This window comes from Aulonocara sp. 'chitande type north' Nkhata Bay, linkage group LG19, assembly GCF_057382095.1.
Source record: "Aulonocara sp. 'chitande type north' Nkhata Bay isolate Kocher_YH1m ecotype deep benthic linkage group LG19, A_spYH_male_GT1.1, whole genome shotgun sequence".
NCBI lineage: Eukaryota > Metazoa > Chordata > Actinopteri > Cichliformes > Cichlidae > Aulonocara > Aulonocara sp. 'chitande type north' Nkhata Bay.
In genome coordinates this window covers 23,069,141-23,087,383 of record NC_141362.1, presented here as the reverse complement: position 1 = coordinate 23,087,383, position 18,243 = coordinate 23,069,141, and the positions used below count along the sequence as shown (strand labels likewise).

Below are 18,243 nucleotides of genomic sequence, written 5' to 3'. Positions count from 1 at the left end.
AAGCCCCATTGAAATGTTGTTAAAATGCATTTCTTTACGTCCTCTCTGTGTTACAATAATAATAATAATAATAATAATAATAATAATAATAATATTTACAATGATGACCAAATCTCAGTTTCTAGGAACTTTGGGCCAATCTAATCTGACCTTTTATTTGCTGTAAATTTTCTGCCGTTTGCAGATTGCAGATAAATAAAGAAATGCCATAAAATCCGAATTACTATTTTCACTTCATAAATAAAATGAATAATAATTTAATACTTTTTATACTTTAGTTTTGTTTGCAGAAATGGTAATGACCGTGTTTCTCTTTGTGGTAGAAAATACTTTAAGTCATGTCAAATGCGTTAAATAAAGACTGCAGTGCACGACCCACACCACTTCTATAATAAATACACGTTCGGACAACAGATAGTGTCCTCTTAAAGACCACTGGCTTGTTCATTTCCCACCAGTATTCCCCAAGGACACGAGATAACAGATAGTGGCATGCACATCTGGATTTGTGTACCTACATTACAGTAAAAACGACTGCGTGACTCCGGTGCGTTGTGTTACCACGTGATGGCGCCATTGACCCATCTGCTGTTCTGACTTTCTCAAGAGAGGTGTGGGCCTCTCCTTCTATTCCTGGCAGGCCCCACAAACACGCAAACTCAGTTTCCACCAAGCTGTAGTCCACTCCTCCACACAGAGCTAAAAAGCGCTGCATCTGCTCCGTGATTGTTGGCTGAACATGAGCCGGTTTCACTGCGTTAAGAGGGAAAAGGTCTGATGTGTGCAGGATCTCATTTTTACACAAAAATTCTCTGTTTTAGTCCATTTAAACCCTGGTGGTGCTGATGGAGATGGAAATTCTGATCTATATTCTGGTTTTGATGCGCATATACGTCTCAGTGGTTGTATAGCAACCATTTCCTTCCTGCTTATTATAAACACAGGAGAGCTATTTATATCTCACACAGAGTACCGCATTGGCCTCGTTTCCAGAGACCAGTGAAATTATGCTGATGCCTATACATTTCCCTTTCATTTCCTCACCTTTCTCATCTCCCCCTTTTCTCCCTTTGCTGGCTCTCTCTTCCCTCTTCATTTTTCTCTCTTCCATTTCAGACCCCGTGCTTCCCTCCCTCCCTCTCCATCCTGTGTGTGAGGAAGCAGCATAGGTTACACTGGATTCAAGCAATACTTTTCATTTTCTAAGAAATCCGCGGTGGAAGCCCATGAGTCACCACTTAAAGATGTTCACAGGCCGACAGGTGGCATCCACCCACCCACACCTTTTTTTGTCGTATGCCACGTGTACTCCTGCAGCCTAATCTTAGACCCAAACGGAAACACAGACTTTCCCAGGGTGTCTCATGTGTTTCATTTTTATGTGTGTATTCAGACACGATAATTGTCTAATTAAGACCCAGCAGAGGGGTTGCCACACTGGCCTTCATGGGGAATGACATGTTTTTTAATCCACCCCAGGAGCAGGATGGGAGACCCGCCTGTCGCCGCATCTCCGCCACCAGGGTCACACCACACTGATGCGACAACCACCGTCAACGTCACACTGTCTCCATAGCAACCGTGCCGGGCACAGCATCTCCGAGCAGATGTTGGAGGGTTAAGAGAGAATGAAAGAAAGAGTAGGGGGGAAGCCAGTATCTCTGTGTGATGAATTAATAAACTGTAAAGAGTCTGCATGTCATGGCAGCACGACATGGGTGAAAGAAGTCAACGATCCCGAGTTGGGAAAATAATTTAAATTATTATAGTAACATTTTAAAATTAAAAAATGAGAAAAAAGAACTATCAAAGAGAATCACTGAGAGTCGCTGAAAAGAAATAAACCCCTTCCAAAGTCATGCCAGCAGCAGAGCTTTTACATGAATGTTAGTCAACAAGCAGAGAAGATTGCTGCACTGTAACCTGTGATTTAATTAGCATCTACAATGTAACACAAACAGCAATATATTGTAGTAGGTTTTAACAGTAATGTACTGTAAATGGCAAAGGATTGTGGGAAAATATTGGCCCACTACTGTAAATGTAACTGAATAGTAAGTGTTTTAGTACTCTTAAATGAAAAATGAGGCATATGGAAGCCGTTTTTCTATTTGTATGTTAGATAAGATGGAAATATTGCACACAATGTTCTCCCTTTTAAATATCGTACATTTTACAGGGTAAACCCCCCTAAACTATATCCACATATGCTTCCTCAAGGAATATGCTGTATCGTATAATGCTTACACAGAGGGTTTCTACAGCATGCTTTTAATTCTTTCAGTTATTTCCTCTCTTATTTTGAAGGCTGCTTTATTTTTTCTCTGCCAAGTTTTTACTTCCTGTCTTTGCTCTTTCCCCTCCCTTTTGTATGTCCACCTGTTCCTTGTTACCCTGTTGCCCCTTATGTGTATTTATCCTGCGTGATTTCCCTAAGGCTTTGGACTGAAGTGGCTGACCATAATATCACTGATTTTCTAAGATCCACATCACTGCATGGATACAAACGGCAAGCAAAAGGTGAGAATGTTTAAAAAAATGACACGAAACACTCCTCAGTTCATATTTTTATTAAGAAAATCATTTTGCAGATTTGATTATTATTATCACCTCTCTCTCTCTCTCTCTCACACTCTCTCTATGTATATATATATATTTATATATATATATATTTATATATGTTAGTTTCAGTTATTCAGAGGATGCATCAGCACAGTATATTTTAATAGGAAGACTATTGCTAGAATAAATATCTATACATTATAATTAGTCAAATGAAAAAATCCCAACGAAAAAAAGAAGAACCAAAGAAAAATCATTTACAAAAACAATGAGAGCTTAAAAGAAATAACCCATTTACAAAACCAAAGCCATAAATGTTGCAGAGGAATTTATTTAAAAAATACAAAGATGATTCACAGTTTGTGTCCTTGTTCTCATGCTGGCTGGAACACCAATAGGGACCATGCAGGAATGAAGGGCCAGAGCGTCTCGATAGTACCAAACTACGTTACCCACAAAGTCTAGGCTAAATTCCCCGCCGTATACTGCTCATTAGGATCTGAGGCGATCAGATGAAATGTAAAGGGGTGAGCCTGAGTGATTGGCAGGAAGAGTGGGAGTTCTTTTGTATTTTGATCCTCCGGTACCGATTTCCTTTAGCTCCTGTGGCATGAAGCCCTGCTGGACAGGAGCACAACCTGCCCCTCGCTGGTAACAAAAAGCCTGGTGTGTCAGAAAACCACAGCTTTTCTTGAGTATAAAGGTTTAACTTAGTGCTCGTTCTCTAAGCTTCACATGGTCTGAGGTTTCCCTTGCAGCCACAGAAGAACAAATCCGAACCCCACTCCCTTTATTGTATGAGACTCCTCAGCAAGATGAACAGAAAGTACCCTGTGACCTCACTGGTGGCAAACAACTCAAGTAAACTTTACCTGGTCCTACACAACAATCTGTGCCACCAATGTAGTTATCTATGGAGGCCCAAACTATAGCTGTTACTAGGCAATAAGTATATTTGATGTCATAAAATAAGTGATCATACCAACAATATTAAGACTAAATGTGTAATTTAACCATGAAAATATCATCGTACAAGCAACATTTTAATGAAAATACCTGCAGCATTTTTTAATTAAAGAAGAGTGTGGAATTGCAAAAATTATTCTAAATTTAAAATATCCACCAAGTTCCACAATTTCATGGTTCAATTACATCTTTCTGCATCCATTCGTATGATTATTCATTTTATAACTTATCATTTAGTCACCTTTAACATAGCTGGTCTCCATAGAGTTCCTCCTTTAAAGCCAGTGCTTCTCTTGCTACAGCATACAAAAAAAAAAAAAAAAAGCCCAACGTAAAGCTTTCACATGAAGAAAACTTTAACTGTCCTACTTCTGATTGGAGGTTTTGACTATACAAAGAATGTGCAGGAGACTGCGCGCTCCCACCACGGCATCCTTTATCTGCACGCTCTCCCTTCGCTTCTCTGAAACCTTTGAACAATATTTACAGCTATCTACAATCAGATGCGAGGAGGGTTGGTTTTCAGTAAGTGCAAACATCAAGCAAAAACACACAGAATGAATATGAAAACGGCTCACAATTTATGCGGATTTATGCAGAAGTAACGCTAACAGAGGTACAACAGCGGAAAACAGCCAGAGAGCAAATGATGTTTCACTGACAAGGCCTGTGTGAATGTAATATGTGTGTATGTGTGTGTGTGCAACCGAGGGCATGCAGTCATTCTATTTCAGCTCCATGCCTGATTTATATACTAGTGTGTGTGCGTATAGGGGGTGTGTGTTGTGCAGGATGACTCATGCAGAATGTGTAGGCACTCTCCACGGGAAAGCTGCAAACATCTGACAGACACTTCATGAGATTGTACAACAGCAGCAACAACACAAGCACGCGCACATACACACCCGTGCAGGCCGGAGTGAATTAACGTGAAAACAATATATATAAATAAGGTGGATGAATGTGCATGTACATGAATGCACTCCCGGTTAAACACACAGAACAGGGAATATGGTTCATGGATAAATGAGATGAGACACGCCATGGAGGGACAGGGGCAGAAGTGTCTGTCCTGATTCTTGCGAGCACTTAACTCACACAATCCACAAACTCAATAGCTCACACACTCCACAAGCACAACGTCTTCTTTCAACGGCTCCCACATGAAAGCTCGAACGATTCTTATACAGGCCACGGCTAGTGCAGTTGAACTTCATATATTTGCTCTATGTCTATTAATAGCACAGGCCCCTGTTGTCCATAGTGCTCTCTCACGCTGCCTCATTGTTGTTTTTCCTTCCCTGTTGTATCATATTCCATGCAGGAACATGAACAATGACAGTCTCCTGTTAACGTCAGCAGAACAGCAGCTTGCACAAACATGCGCACACAATCTGGCAACCAGACGTGTCAAGCTGATATCTATGCAGCGTGTGCACCACTGCCGGTGGCTTTGCGTCAGACCAGAAAAGAACTCGGTCTGAAAATCATTGCAGGCGATTTTTAAGGTTTTCTTTTTCAAATTTTAGCTCGTCAAATGGCCACAACCCGTAGATTGCACTCTATCTATATAGAGCAGGTTAAAAATAAATGAATTAATAAAAAAAAAGAAAGAAAAGAAAGTGATTAAAATACAACTTATATATCTGTTTTACACATCTTGTTTTTGGAATTTAAACAGATTTTCAAAAAAGAAAATAAGAGAGTACAAGTGAGCATCCCTGGCATCTAACAAGTAAAGGGTATGTTTACAATATAAATGTTTGGGTTTAACAGGACCTCACATTAGTGCAAAGTACAACACAGTAATAACAACAGATTCATTCAGCTTTCAAAATAAACAGAAAAACAAAATTACAGCCTGGAGTGGAACTTTTAGTTACATATTCACATTTTGCTAGTGCTATCTGATTGATAGATCTGAAGAGTGGATGCGTCAAATACAATAGATCATGAGTATCGTTATTAAGCCGTATATTACAGTACATAGCAACACCAAACCTTCTACTGTAACAACATTTCCCAGAAAGACAGTGGGTACAGTATTTCTTTACATGGGTAACATCTTACTTGAAGCTCTTGTGAACATTTCGCTGAATTTCCATCTGCTTATCTACACGTCTGAAATCATTTTATAGTGGTTTGTGGGCATGAATGATAAAGGTAGGACATTTTACACGGTGCTTATGAATGAGGCGTCGCTGATTAATAAGCAAGTCTTCAAGTAAAATGTTACCCTAAAGTGCCCAGTTGTTGATCCTGCTGCACACATAAAGACAGAGAAGGAGACAGACGAGACTAGTTGCTGTGCTTATTCTCTTTTTTCTTCCTTTTTTCTTGAGAAATGAACACACAGTTAAAAGGGGTTATCATCTGTGTCTTTGGGTTTAACAGTACAGGAGCAGATTATCCGCCACGCTAATTGTTGTCAAAACCGCCTGAGAGATGGAGAAAAGCAGACAAATAATCTGACCCCTCATCGTCGTCCCACAACCTGTGATCCTGTGGGGGTGGTGTGGGGGTTGATGTTACATAACGTTTACGCTCTTTGTGTCCACAGCTAACCGGTCACATCACGATACCCTGTTGTTCAGCAGAACCACAACCTCATTGTGCCAAGAACCAGACAAAATAAAGCGCCATACATCAAGACAGAGAGCTACCTGTGACCATGCTACCTATGCAATCCATGTTCAGGACTGTTGAATGAAAGCTAAGGATGGAAACTGCACACAAATACAATAAAAGAACAAACAAAAAAATAGAATTAGATATGTTGGAAAAAAGTATTGTGCTTTTGGCTGCTCTGTATACACTGTGTACAATTTTAGAGGTCCTACATGAAAAAAAGGGGTATATATATTAAATATATATATATATGCACTTTGGACATACAGCACAACAGAGATAATTATTAATACACATGTAGGTGGAAACATGGCAAATAAAATTGTGTATGGTGATATAAAGTGCAATGTGAGGGCATTTAGGCTGAGTGAGCCCTGTTCTTCTTCATGTACTCAGTCAACGATGTTACTCAGATTGACTATCAGAGAGCTAAATGTGTGTGTGTTTCTTTTCTTTTTGCATGGATGCATCATGTGCGTGTTGTGTCTGCACATCTCTGTGACCCATTCTGTTTCCTGATGCCTGGAGTTACAGGTGATGAGTGTACGGAGATGCATCAGGGTGCACTGGACAATCTGCATGGAGCTTTAAAGATCCACCCTCCGCCTTTTCTCCCCTGTGTGCTTTTTGTTAAAGGAGATGTGTTTAAATGTAACTTTATAAGAGCATCATAAAGAAAACTAGAAAAAAAAGGCAAAAAGAGAAACTCTCACATGAAAAGTGCCAAAGCAAACTGACATTCTCAGAACCAAAAGTTCTCTTTCATCTTACCAGCTTGGCAATGATTATCTAAGTGTATTAACCTCGTAGGCAAGGCAGACTCGTATTTCTGTTTCATGTTTCAATGAGAGTCCAGCTTCCTTTCAGCCAGAGTTATTCTACACTTGATGAGAGTCTTAAAAGGATTGTTGCGTCGTATCAATGGCATGCGTGAAGCCCCTGCCGCTGGATGTTTCTCCACATCAGATGAGGACATTTCGAGGGTTCATAGATGACCTTTTACCATAAGCATTTGGGGGATAAACGCAAAGAAGTGTTTTTATATGACGATGGCAATTGAAAATTGAGCTTCAGAGCATCAAACTTGAGTCAACATCATATACTAGTTGGGGCTGAGGATGTGCAGACTGGATGGAATATATCTAAATATCCCATATTTATATACATCAAAGTCCTTGGGGTGTGGCTGGGTGATCTGTTTTTTTGCTGTGATGCTTCATGCTAGCAGTGTCAAACTTTTGAGTCCTCTTTGTACTAGCATGATAGACACCTCAGTCACTTACAACAGGGTCTCTACCAGATGAGTGAGCTTTGGAACTCGCTTACTTGTACATTACATTTCTCTACAGTCGATATAATAGAGGGTATGAAAAAGATGAGAAGGGTGAAGTGTGAGCTGAGCAGGGAGGTGCAGAAGTGAGAGAAGATATCTAAGATTTTGCACTGATCAGAAACCTCTTGCGTTTTTATGGACTTCTGGTCTTCGTGGTCAGTACTCTCACCCAAGTTCTCGAAGAGTGCTCCATCCAGGTTTTTGTGACACTTGGAGGATACAAAGTCCACACCCCTGCCATTTCTGTATTCATCTGTGTCACGCACTACTTGTCATCTCAATCCCACTCACCTGTTTCCCCGTTAAGGATGTGCATGGATTTATGCTCCGAACTGAAACGTTTCCTGTATGTAAGTTGTGTTTGTGAGGAGCGTGTCGATGATGAGAACCCCGCTGCCGTCAAAAACCTTGTTGCTCTGTATGATGCGTTTGGTGTCTGGCGTCCTCCTTCTTTACTTCTCCGTATTTCATCTCCCTCTCTCACCTCCACCTCCACCTCCCTTTCCTTTCCTCTCTTGGATTTTACATCACGCTGCATTTGCCCTTCAGTCTCTCGGCACGGGATTGCTTCCCAGAGCGCTTGCCGTCGATGTTGAGGCTCATGTTCCTCTTCTTGTCCAGGTTTAGCAGCTCTTGAAAGAGCTCGGTTACGTTGTGGTTGGTCTTAGCTGATGTCTCCATGAAGGCGCACTTCCACTGGTTGGCCTGGGCCTCTCCGTCCTTGGTTTCCACCTCTCGCTGGGTCTCATCACTTTTATTTCCCACAAGCATGATTGGGATAGCCTCAACATTGCCCTTTATAGCCAGGACCTGCAAAGGCAAGCAAATGGATTTGATTTGTTATTTTCTGGGAATTTTGCTTGTAGTTTTAGCACCCAAAGAGAATACATCATTACAAATGAAAGCATTTGTGGTTTAGACATCACCAGTGACAAAGTTGAGGAACTAATGCAATACAGATTACCCCAGACAGCATCATTACTTTTGCTCTTTATATTTAGTACAATGCAGAAAAACGTTTCAGTATAAAAGCCCAGCGCGATTAAACAAGCTCAGCCATCCAAAGACACACAAACACTCCTCACCTGTTGGTAAATGGGTTTGAGCTCCTCCAGGGACTGTCTGCTTGTGATCGAGTAGACCAGGATGAAGGCGTGGCCTTTAGAGATGGAAAGGCGCTGCATGGCAGGGAACTGGTGACTGCCTGTTGTGTCTGTGATCTGGAGGGTGCACACGCTCTTGTCACAGCTGATCACCTGGCGATAGGTGTCCTCCACCGTGGGGATGTAGGTGTCCCTGAATGTGCCTTTCACAAAGCGCAGAACCAGGGAGCTCTTCCCCACTCCCCCAGCACCGAACACCACCACACGATAGTCGTTGCTCTGTTCTGGCATTCTGTCCCCTCGGGTTTAAGATAGTCTTACACCTATGAGATTAGGAAAGGGAACATGAGAAGATAAGATTCTAAGAGAAAATCTGGAGCTTTTGTTTAATGAAGCAGAACAAGAGGAGTATATGCTGGCAGAACTTAACCTCAGGCCAGTGGGTTTTAAAACACTCCATCTTTCGTGGTCTGACTATGAGCCAGAATACAAATTAGAAAAGATGAGTTTGGTAATGATCCAAGTGTTTCACCTCATGCAGACATTTCCCTAATCAATACCCTTCGCATAGTCACGGTTCTTCAGTTTCAGCCCCAAAAACAATCCCGCATTTTCTAATTAATCATCAAGCCAACATAGAAGCCTCAAAGAACAAAACACTGCGCATGGCTAACACCGATCACTGTGCCTACCACTAATATGGATCCAAACAGAGTGAGTCAGAGCAACTAAAGCCATCGTAGGGTCTACCTACCTTACAAATTAAGCAGCTCGAGGCAACTGTTGTTGTGATTTGGTGCTGTACAAATACAAGTGAATTGAATTAAAAGTAAAAAGATGAAAACCAGTTGTGTGTGAAGGGTAAACACAGAAATCTATTTGAGAAAATAGATGGACTATTGGATTTGAATTCACCAGTTGGCTAAACACATCACAAAGGCATACTGATTCACGCCAAACTGGCTTCAGCGTTACACCTGTCAGTGTTACATTTGCAGCTTTGCTGCTGCAAGTGGCCAGTGCTTGTTAGGTTGTTTTATTGGTATTAAAAATTTGAAAAGAGTCCAGGTTTAGTGTTTGCTTTACAAAACAACACAAAGCTCAGGGCTTTAAAGAAAGTGTTGCATTGCATAATTCACAGCAGATTTCATCCTCGGTCATCAAACTAAAAATGCTAAATCCACACTGTGTGATATCAGATTATATATATCAGGTAATAAAGATAACATGCAAATGAACACAACTAACTGAAAAAGCCCAGTTTGTAGACAGCAGCAGCACAGCGCTGTGAAAGACTCTACAATTAATCACTCCTAACATTACCTGCTGCAGCTCATGCATATGCATCTAAACAATGTCCTCGCACAGAATCTACTGCTATCTTTGTGAGAGCTTGCGCTGTCTGCACATGATTGCACATCGTATCTGTTGCATTATTTATCCGCTTTGGTGCTAAACGTGCTTTAATGTTCCGTAATAAGATATTCTATCAGCTGTGATCATGCTGCTCTCTAAGCTGCAGTCATAATGAAAACAGTAAATCGACATCAATACCATATGGAATAAGTGGATTTCTGTCATGCTTGCACTGCAGGAACCCACTATTGATGGCAGGGTGCCTGTAATTGCTTTGCTGGGTTCTAGATAATATCAGTCCACGAGTTTGAAATAAATGAGGATTTGGGGAGTGCCTCTTGAATTTTATAGACCGTCTCTCAGCTGTAAGCATGTGTGATGTATAAGACTGCTTCATAGCTTGCTGAGAACACCACCACAGTTTAATTTTCAGGTGAGCCTGTGGCTACTGTTTTACTCGGGTCTGGAAGAAGCAGAAAATCTTCCCTAATGGCTCTCTTGATACTTCAGAAGGGTGATAAACTTGAAACTGCATTTTTTAGATAGAGGGATGCATGACTGAAGTTTAACCTCTTGGGACTTCAAGTCTGTCGTATTTCTCTTTCAGACCGTGGCTGCGGTAATGAAAACATGTGCAGTGAGGGTCATGTTAACCTTTACAACTCTTAAGTGCAACATAACTACAAGGCGCTGCTGTAAAATTGCCAGAAACAATAGTCATCTACAGTGCCTTACTCTTAGCTTTAATGAGGCAGTCAGTGATGAAAAAAAGGTAACACTTTAAAAATTGCCATGTAGCTGTCAAAGCTGCACAGTGATTTTTGCTTAACCTGCTTAATTACAGACACACACCTAAGCAGGAATGATGCCTCAACATAGTTTAAAAAGCCAATTTCTAAGTGAATTTATTTTGGCCTTCTTGGATGTAATTTGGCATCTAGAGAGGATTAATTGTTTATTACAGTTAATTCTTGAGACAATGCTGCCGTCTTTAAAGCTGCTACAGTTTATATTTCTCCTACTGGTGGTTAAAATGGCTGTTTATACAACACACAACTCTGCAGTCCATCTCAGATCTGCAAAGCATTTTAGCATCTTCATCTATCTTTTAACTCATTATGTAAAACTGGCATGAGTGTTGCAGTACAGTCTGGCTTCCTGCTCTAATCTGTGCAGTATGTGGTGGCAGCAGGCACCAAATGGCAGACTGACAATGTTCGCACCTATCTGGTGAACACAGTGGAGCATTTAGCTCCTGGGGGAATCTGATATTTCCCTCTGGAGCTGGTAGAGACCAAAACAAAAACAGTGTAAATATTTGACTTGCATTTGACTTTGCTTTGTTTTCATTTTGTTTTGCTGCCTCCAAGAGGCCCGAAACAGAAAACACCCCAGAAACAAGCCAACGGTTTAACTCAAACACGTTACATAGAGCTAATCTCACAGTGCGTCGGACATGCCATTTAAATACAGAACCAAGGAGTCATCTGCAAACTGTGGAATGATAATCAAAGTATACAGTTTGGTTAGTGCAGCAGTGTTTCTAGAACTCAGCAATGTGAAGAGTATAGTATTATAATTACAGGGAGAAAATATGGTGACTGCTGCAAAAATAGGACCCAAGTTACTAGTTTCTGGTAATAAACCAGATCTAGTTTTAATGAAATACTGCAGCAAACACCATCACAAAAATCCACAAAGATCCACACTCAGCCACCTATCTAGACAAAGCCACACAGACTGGTATGATGTCTTTGATTTGAAGCTGATATATCAGTGCATCTGATACATGCATGCTCTGATAAACTCTTAAATATTCTCTTTACTTATCCGCAACTTTAGCCTTTCTTTGAGCTGCTACCTAAACTTCCTCTTGCTGATCTGTCACTCCCCAGGTCTCCATGGTGTTTGATCAATAAACTAAAGCCGCTCCGGTTGTAATCGATGGGGCCCAGTCTCTGTGGGCCCCGTCAGTCTGTTGTCCTGCCGCGGTTGGTGTCTGTTTGGTTTCTTTGGATGTGGATTTTAGCTCTGTGACAAAGATCCTGCTCATCAAAACCTCCCCCACTTTTCACCTGAGCTATAATTATCTCTCTCCCTCCCTCTGTCAGCAACTATAACTACACACACAGGTGCAACCTCACAGTGGCACACATACTGTACTTCCGCTCCTTCACCATTTGTCCTTGATACCAGGCTTTTGAGATTTATGACACTCTTCCCAAACGCAAGTAGTCTCTCTCCTTTCCCCCATCCTCTTCTCTGGTTTTATTTGAAATGAGAGGACTGCAGTTCTTTAATGAATTAATGGTATACTATAAATGCATCTGCATCAGTGCAGCCAAACTCCATTAGCAGATAGCATTTGGCACAGACCAAGGAGGCCTCTGCTCTTCTCCGCCAGAAAATAGCTGCAACGCAGCCTTCTCCACTCGTTTATTTCACAGAGCGAGCAAGGAAATGTCACCTTTAACAAAAATATGCACATAATTTCCCTCAAGAGAGCCACTTATGCAGCGGCACAAAGGAAGCGCATTAACCAACATCAAACACAATGCCATTCAACAGATCAAGAGCGTGATTAAATAGACACCCACAAAGCGGTCCCATGGTATCTTGTAGAGAAAGGATTTTAATCAGGCTGTGCATAGTGGAATGCTGAGAATACACCGCTATTTGGCAATGAGTGTTTTACAGGATCAACAGATTATCAGCCTGAAATATTTTGTCTTTTTCTGGCCACAGTGAAACCTACACAAAGTTTCTTAAGCTCTCAGCCTGTCAGTTGCTGTATGAATGCGTGTGTGCGTCATGTGTGTCTGCCTCTGTGCAGTGAAGCAGAAGATTCCCTGTTCTCGGTGCACACATCAGCTCAGGTCTTTTCAAAAGTGTGTATGTATGTGTGCGTTTTGCCACGGGATGTAATCTGTGCTCTTGGCGAGGCAATTTTTAGACACGGGTGTTTTCATTAGGTTTGAGCAGACAGTAGAGGTTCGATTTATAAATTTTGATTCAGTCTCACACATTCAGGCATGCCGTCGCCGCTTCTGCTTCGCCACACTCACACCTGCTAAAACACACACATGGAAAGCCTGCAGAATGTGTTTATCTTAGAGTCTCTGTTGGATTTCATTTACAGCTCTTGAATGTGAAAACTCATCTCCATAAGTTTCCTAAAAAGAGACTGACGAAGCTGCATATTTTTGTCACCTTTACTGTTGGAGTATGATGACGCACAGACAGGGCATCCATAGAAGTTAAAATATTATGTGTGGTGCTTTGCACAGAATTAAGAATATGCAGTTTTCTCTATTTACTTTCTGGATTATTATCCCCTGATACAGCTACTGTCCTTCCAGTGAATCCAAACACTGATTCTTCTGATTCTGTTGGATGAAAAAAGGCCACTTTAGTTAGATGACGGTGCATTTTTGAAGTTAGGAGACTAGGTTGGAGAATTCTGATATTAGCTGTTGAGAGTTAGATGAAAATAACAATACCTTTCTCAGGGTAAGCTACAGCCAGAAGCCAGTTTGCTCAGCACAAAGACTGAAAATGAGAGAAGACAGTTAGCCTGACTCCATCTAAGTTTGGAGAGTTATTCGGCCAAGCCAAGAAAAAAAGGCTTACGTAGTTTTTGTGCAATTTACGCAAACATAGTAAATTTTGTGACCTCCGGCAAAAGCCAGGCTTGCAGTTTGCTCTGCTTGTAGGCTTTGTTTTAAATGAACTGCCTCCTGGCTCCAGTTTTATATTCAATGGACACTTCTAAGTTTGGCATTAATGTTCCTATCTAGTTCTTGTCAGGAAAGCAAGTAAGTAGTTCCCCGTATGAAAGTATGTGGTTGTAAAAAACTTTTACTGTCCAAGTGAAAATTTGTTTTAACCCCGTAATGCCTGAACCATGAAATAATTGCCAAAAATTTCTGTTTGACCCCCCCCCCCCCCCAAAACAAAACCAAGTTATTGAACAGTTATTGAACTGTCTGACATATATGTGGATTTTAATTTGTGTTGATGTCCTTACATTTGGCACTTTGTGTAATTTATTGCTTATAAAATTATTGTGCAATTTATGCATATTTTTCAGGGGGGAAAAAAACTCACAAAAACTCATGTATCACAAATGATACAGATGGTAATTGATAAAGTTCAGTTTAGACTCAATGTAAATGATTTATGTATGACTACAGGTATCACCCCTGTCAGTCTATACTGTGACTGGGCAGACGGCACCGTTCGTGCATGGAGCGTGTGTGCTACACTGTCCAAGAGATTGAACGCCCTGTGGTCTTGGCTTAGTAGCTAATCATTGAGCTTAACCTCCTCTGTGCTTGTGGCCAGCTCTGCATTGACCCAATTCCCAGGACTTAAGTTACCAGCAGTCTCTGTATAAGACTACACGTACCCTGAGGCCCTCTGATATCCCCGGAGCATCTGTTTGATTCAGTGTGAACTGACACTAACATAGAGCCACGGGAACATCAGCTCAGCCACAAAACTGTAAAGGTCTGCCTGTGTGTAGTTCAAAAAGGACTCATCAGAGCACCCAAATTTCTCACCTTGGCATAAGTTCATCAAGGTGGGGTGCACTGTACAGACCTGTTCTGAGTGAGTAGGAAAGGAAATAAAAATGCTCAGATGCTTTATTACCGACCAACATGACTACTTTAACTATCCAAAGTCAGAATATCATTAGAAGAAGTCATTAAAATAACCCTAGATTTCACAGAAACATTTAAAATACAAATAATGAAAAACATTTTTTCAGAAGTTTTAAGAAAACACATATACACTTACAATGTCTGGATTATTGCACATAGCAGTTTTATGGCGATAGCCTCACACATAAGCCAAAGAGCTTTGCATTTTGAGAGATGATAAGCATTCATTTAAGCTGCCATACTACTATGACTGATTTGGTAATGGTTGTGATTAACATAAACACCCCTCTACCTGCACTTTCTCCTTAATATATCTAAATGTGCACTTTTAAAAAGAATTTAAGAGGAAAATGTTTCCCTCTCAGGGTGATTCATTCCTGAGCTGTAACCAGCATTTGTAATCTTAATCATGCTGTTGCTATGCAGCACTTTTACACACATTTCTGTGTAATTAGTCTTTGAGTGTTTACTTGCGCTGAGTATTAGTGTGACCGGGGGAACCCATGGATTGCTCCGTCTGGCCTCTTTGTAAAACCCTGTTAATACATCAGCCTGGCAATCTGGGAGACACACAGGCACCTGGCTAATCGCACAGCAATTCAGCCGAGGAAAAAATAAAGAAACTGAGATTCTGACTCTGTGACAAAACACTTAAGCTCGTTTTCAAAGCTGCCATAATGTGCACAGGTTTATTTTTTTCAAGAAAGACTATTTTTAGACACAGTAAAGGCCCTGACCTGACTGAAGCACTAACTGCAGACCGGTGGAGTGTGCTGCAGAATCCTGCCTGCAGTGACAGATGGTGACAGGGTTGGTAGTTTTGGATTGGCTCCATGGTTTCTACTGGCAAGATCAACCGAACATAGTTTTTTCCCCCTTTTCTTTCTCTTTTTTATAAGTAGCTGATCCAGGTTTGATAACAACGCAGATGGTTAAAGGAGGAAACAACACAGGCTTTCCAGTCCAGACTGCTTGTGATGCTGACATGACGCAGTTGAGATTATAAGAAACTGACCTTTAACTTTTCCTCATCTAAAACCTCAAATTGTAGAAAAATATATGTCTTTTTAGGAGCGTTGAAGATGGATGGCATTGAAAGGCTGATATGTGAGAAAAAAGTGTAATCAAAATATTGGTTATACTACAGGTTGCAGTGTGCTTAAATGACCATGGCAGCTATTCTGGGCCATGATTAGTTATTCACAAGACTCAGGCAGTTCTGCTTAATGATATTAATAAGTAAGACAATATAAATCTTTTAGCTGAGCTTATGCTTTCAGAAGAGCTAAAATGCTTTAGCATTGATCTTTTCCAATATTAAAGAAGATACTATGCCATATATAGTTCAGAGGTACTCAGCGGGGATGGTGCATTTGACCAGACTTGTGCTGTCAAAGCAACAGACAGACTATAAATGAGCAGGTGAAGATAAAGCCTCTGCTGCCACGTTTTCTTTCATAATATGGCGCTTGCTGATTTCTCAATGAAGCTTCAAATGTTATATTTTATAGATTTTTTCTAGTTTCATGTAATGACCATTTCATAAAATGGTAAATTTAAGACACCACAGAAGGGTTCAAATGTGATGAAAAAGATGCCTAAAATGATTCATAATTGATCTTTTAATTAGCTGTAAACTGTTCACTGAGCATACATATGCTTTCTGAAAAACTAGTTCAAATTCTCACTGTTTCATTCACTGACAAATGGCAGTCATCCAGCACACAGCAACCACACACAGGCTCCAGTCCATGGATGAAACATTACACAATAGTAGTAGAGAGGGGTTTTTTTTCTGAATAAACTTTCTTTACTCAGATTTTATCAGCTAACAACCTTCCTGTCATCCAGTTGTTTCTGGATCTTTTAGGTTTTTATGGATTTTTTTTCACATTAGACTTGTGTTTTTACTGGTCCTTTATCATCATCATCATCACCACTGAGTATCCACTCCCATACTCATCTCAAACATCATCACCTTCATAAACTCGCTTTGGTTTTGCTTGTTACCACTGAATCACTTCTTTGTCCTGTTTCAGCAGAGAGACATGTTCTTATGCAACTGAACCGTGGCCATTCAAGAGAGACAGACAGGCAGGCAGACAGGCAGGACACTCCCCCTACATGTCCACTTTTCCTCCAATGCTTTAATGCAGTCTGCATCTCTAACTACTCTCAACCACACACTTTAAAGCTTACTCACAGGATTTACTGCCATACATCTCTGCTCTCCTCTCCATCTCTCTCTCCCTCTCTCTCTCACACACACATACAATCATGACTGGCAGTGTTAAACTCATACAGGAAGTTCACATATATGCGTGCGAGCACGCACACACGCGCCGGCGCACGGGGGACCTAAATGATTCACAGCTCCTTTACATTTCACGGTGGATCTCCTTTCCAGTCTTGAAACCCACAACTAAGATCACAGATCCAGGGGGGAGCACAAATGCAGATGGAGGATTAACTGTAGCATTTGCCACAAAAATCGAGCTTTATTCGTCACGCTGGCGTCATTAGTGTATGTGCATTAATGTTGACGTGCATTCTCCGCCTCGATTGTAGTCAGGAAGCGGTGGCGGGAGAGGGCTTGCCGTGGTTCCGCAGATTTGTGCGCAACGCCATTACAGACCACCCTACTCTGCGTGGTTCATTCATAAATACCGGAGGATCGCCATCTCGCAGTGCTGCCATCATTTCGCAGTCGCAGCGAGCCCCCTCCTCCCAACCCTCTCCCTCTCACCTCCCTTACTCCTCAAAGCAATATGACAACCCCAATACCTTCATATATTTGCCCTCCCTCTCCATCTCCCTCTCCTGCTTACTGCCAATATGGCTGTACGAGGATACAGGCAGTAGTTTGCAACTGACACGACCGAGGTTAGCGAGCAGAAATGTAACTTGTGATACAACAGCGGCGAGATGGATGCAGAAAGTGAGATTTGCTGTCCCGGGTTGGCCGTGAGCAGCAGGAATCGTGTGCGCATAACAGCCAGCCAGCCAGAAGGACCGCGGTTACGCCACTGAATACCAACATCTGATCTCTATGTAAGATGTGGAGGCTGAGGAGCATCTCGATACCTGATCGTGAAGAACGGCTCCGCTTCTGGCTCGTCCTTGGTTCGGAAGGATGAAAGACAAACGCCGAAAGCGTCTTAGAGCATTTTACTCGTTTCATGTAGAGCTCATGTCGTCCGATTCCCAACACCACCACCACAGCAGACTCTCTCTCTCCCTCTCTCTATTTCTTTCTCTGTCAGTCTCTCCCTCTCTCTTTCTCGCACATAGGACGTGGGAGGTGCTATGCTCTCTCCCTTTTCTATCCACACTTGATTTTCTTTCGGTTCATACACTTCCTAGTGGTTGGATGCCAGCAAAATAAGTTATTTTAAAACGTCTTCCTCTTAAAAATATTCTGTGAAGGCTGGATGTGTGGGAATCTGATTAAATGTAATCAACCACCTGCCCCCCAAAATGGAAAGAAATTGCACTGAAATATATGAATAAAGAATATATCACTGCATAGAGATACATATGGATCAATGCATATAATATATTTTTAATAGCTGGAGTGGTCACCAATAGACTCATTGGTGACCACTAAGCAACAAATCATATTTAAGTTAAT

General features: G+C 41.3%; 1 protein-coding gene across 1 annotated transcript; it reads right to left on the bottom strand.

The window, feature by feature from the left end:
• Nucleotides 1–2,875: 2,875 nt before the first annotated feature.
• Nucleotides 2,876–17,872, bottom strand: diras1b (DIRAS family, GTP-binding RAS-like 1b). Its single transcript, XM_086274576.1, has 3 exons — nt 17,697–17,872; nt 8,575–8,915; nt 2,876–8,299 (listed from the first exon to the last, which is right to left on the bottom strand). Exons 2-3 carry the CDS (start codon nt 8,881–8,883, stop codon nt 8,012–8,014), a joined length of 597 nt encoding a protein of 198 aa, XP_086130702.1. The 5' UTR covers nt 8,884–8,915; nt 17,697–17,872; the 3' UTR covers nt 2,876–8,011.
• Between the last annotated feature and the right edge of the window lie 371 nt (nt 17,873–18,243).

What these genes read in the sequence shown, in the direction of transcription:
- diras1b (XM_086274576.1), bottom strand. Translation starts at nt 8,883, where the DNA reads ATGCCAGAACAGAGCAACGACTATCGTGTGGTGGTGTTCGGTGCTGGG. An exon ending in TCAAACCCATTTACCAACAG is followed by an intron (nt 8,300 to 8,574) that starts GTGAGGAGTGTT and finishes TTGCCTTTGCAG; the next exon opens with GTCCTGGCTATAAAGGGCAA.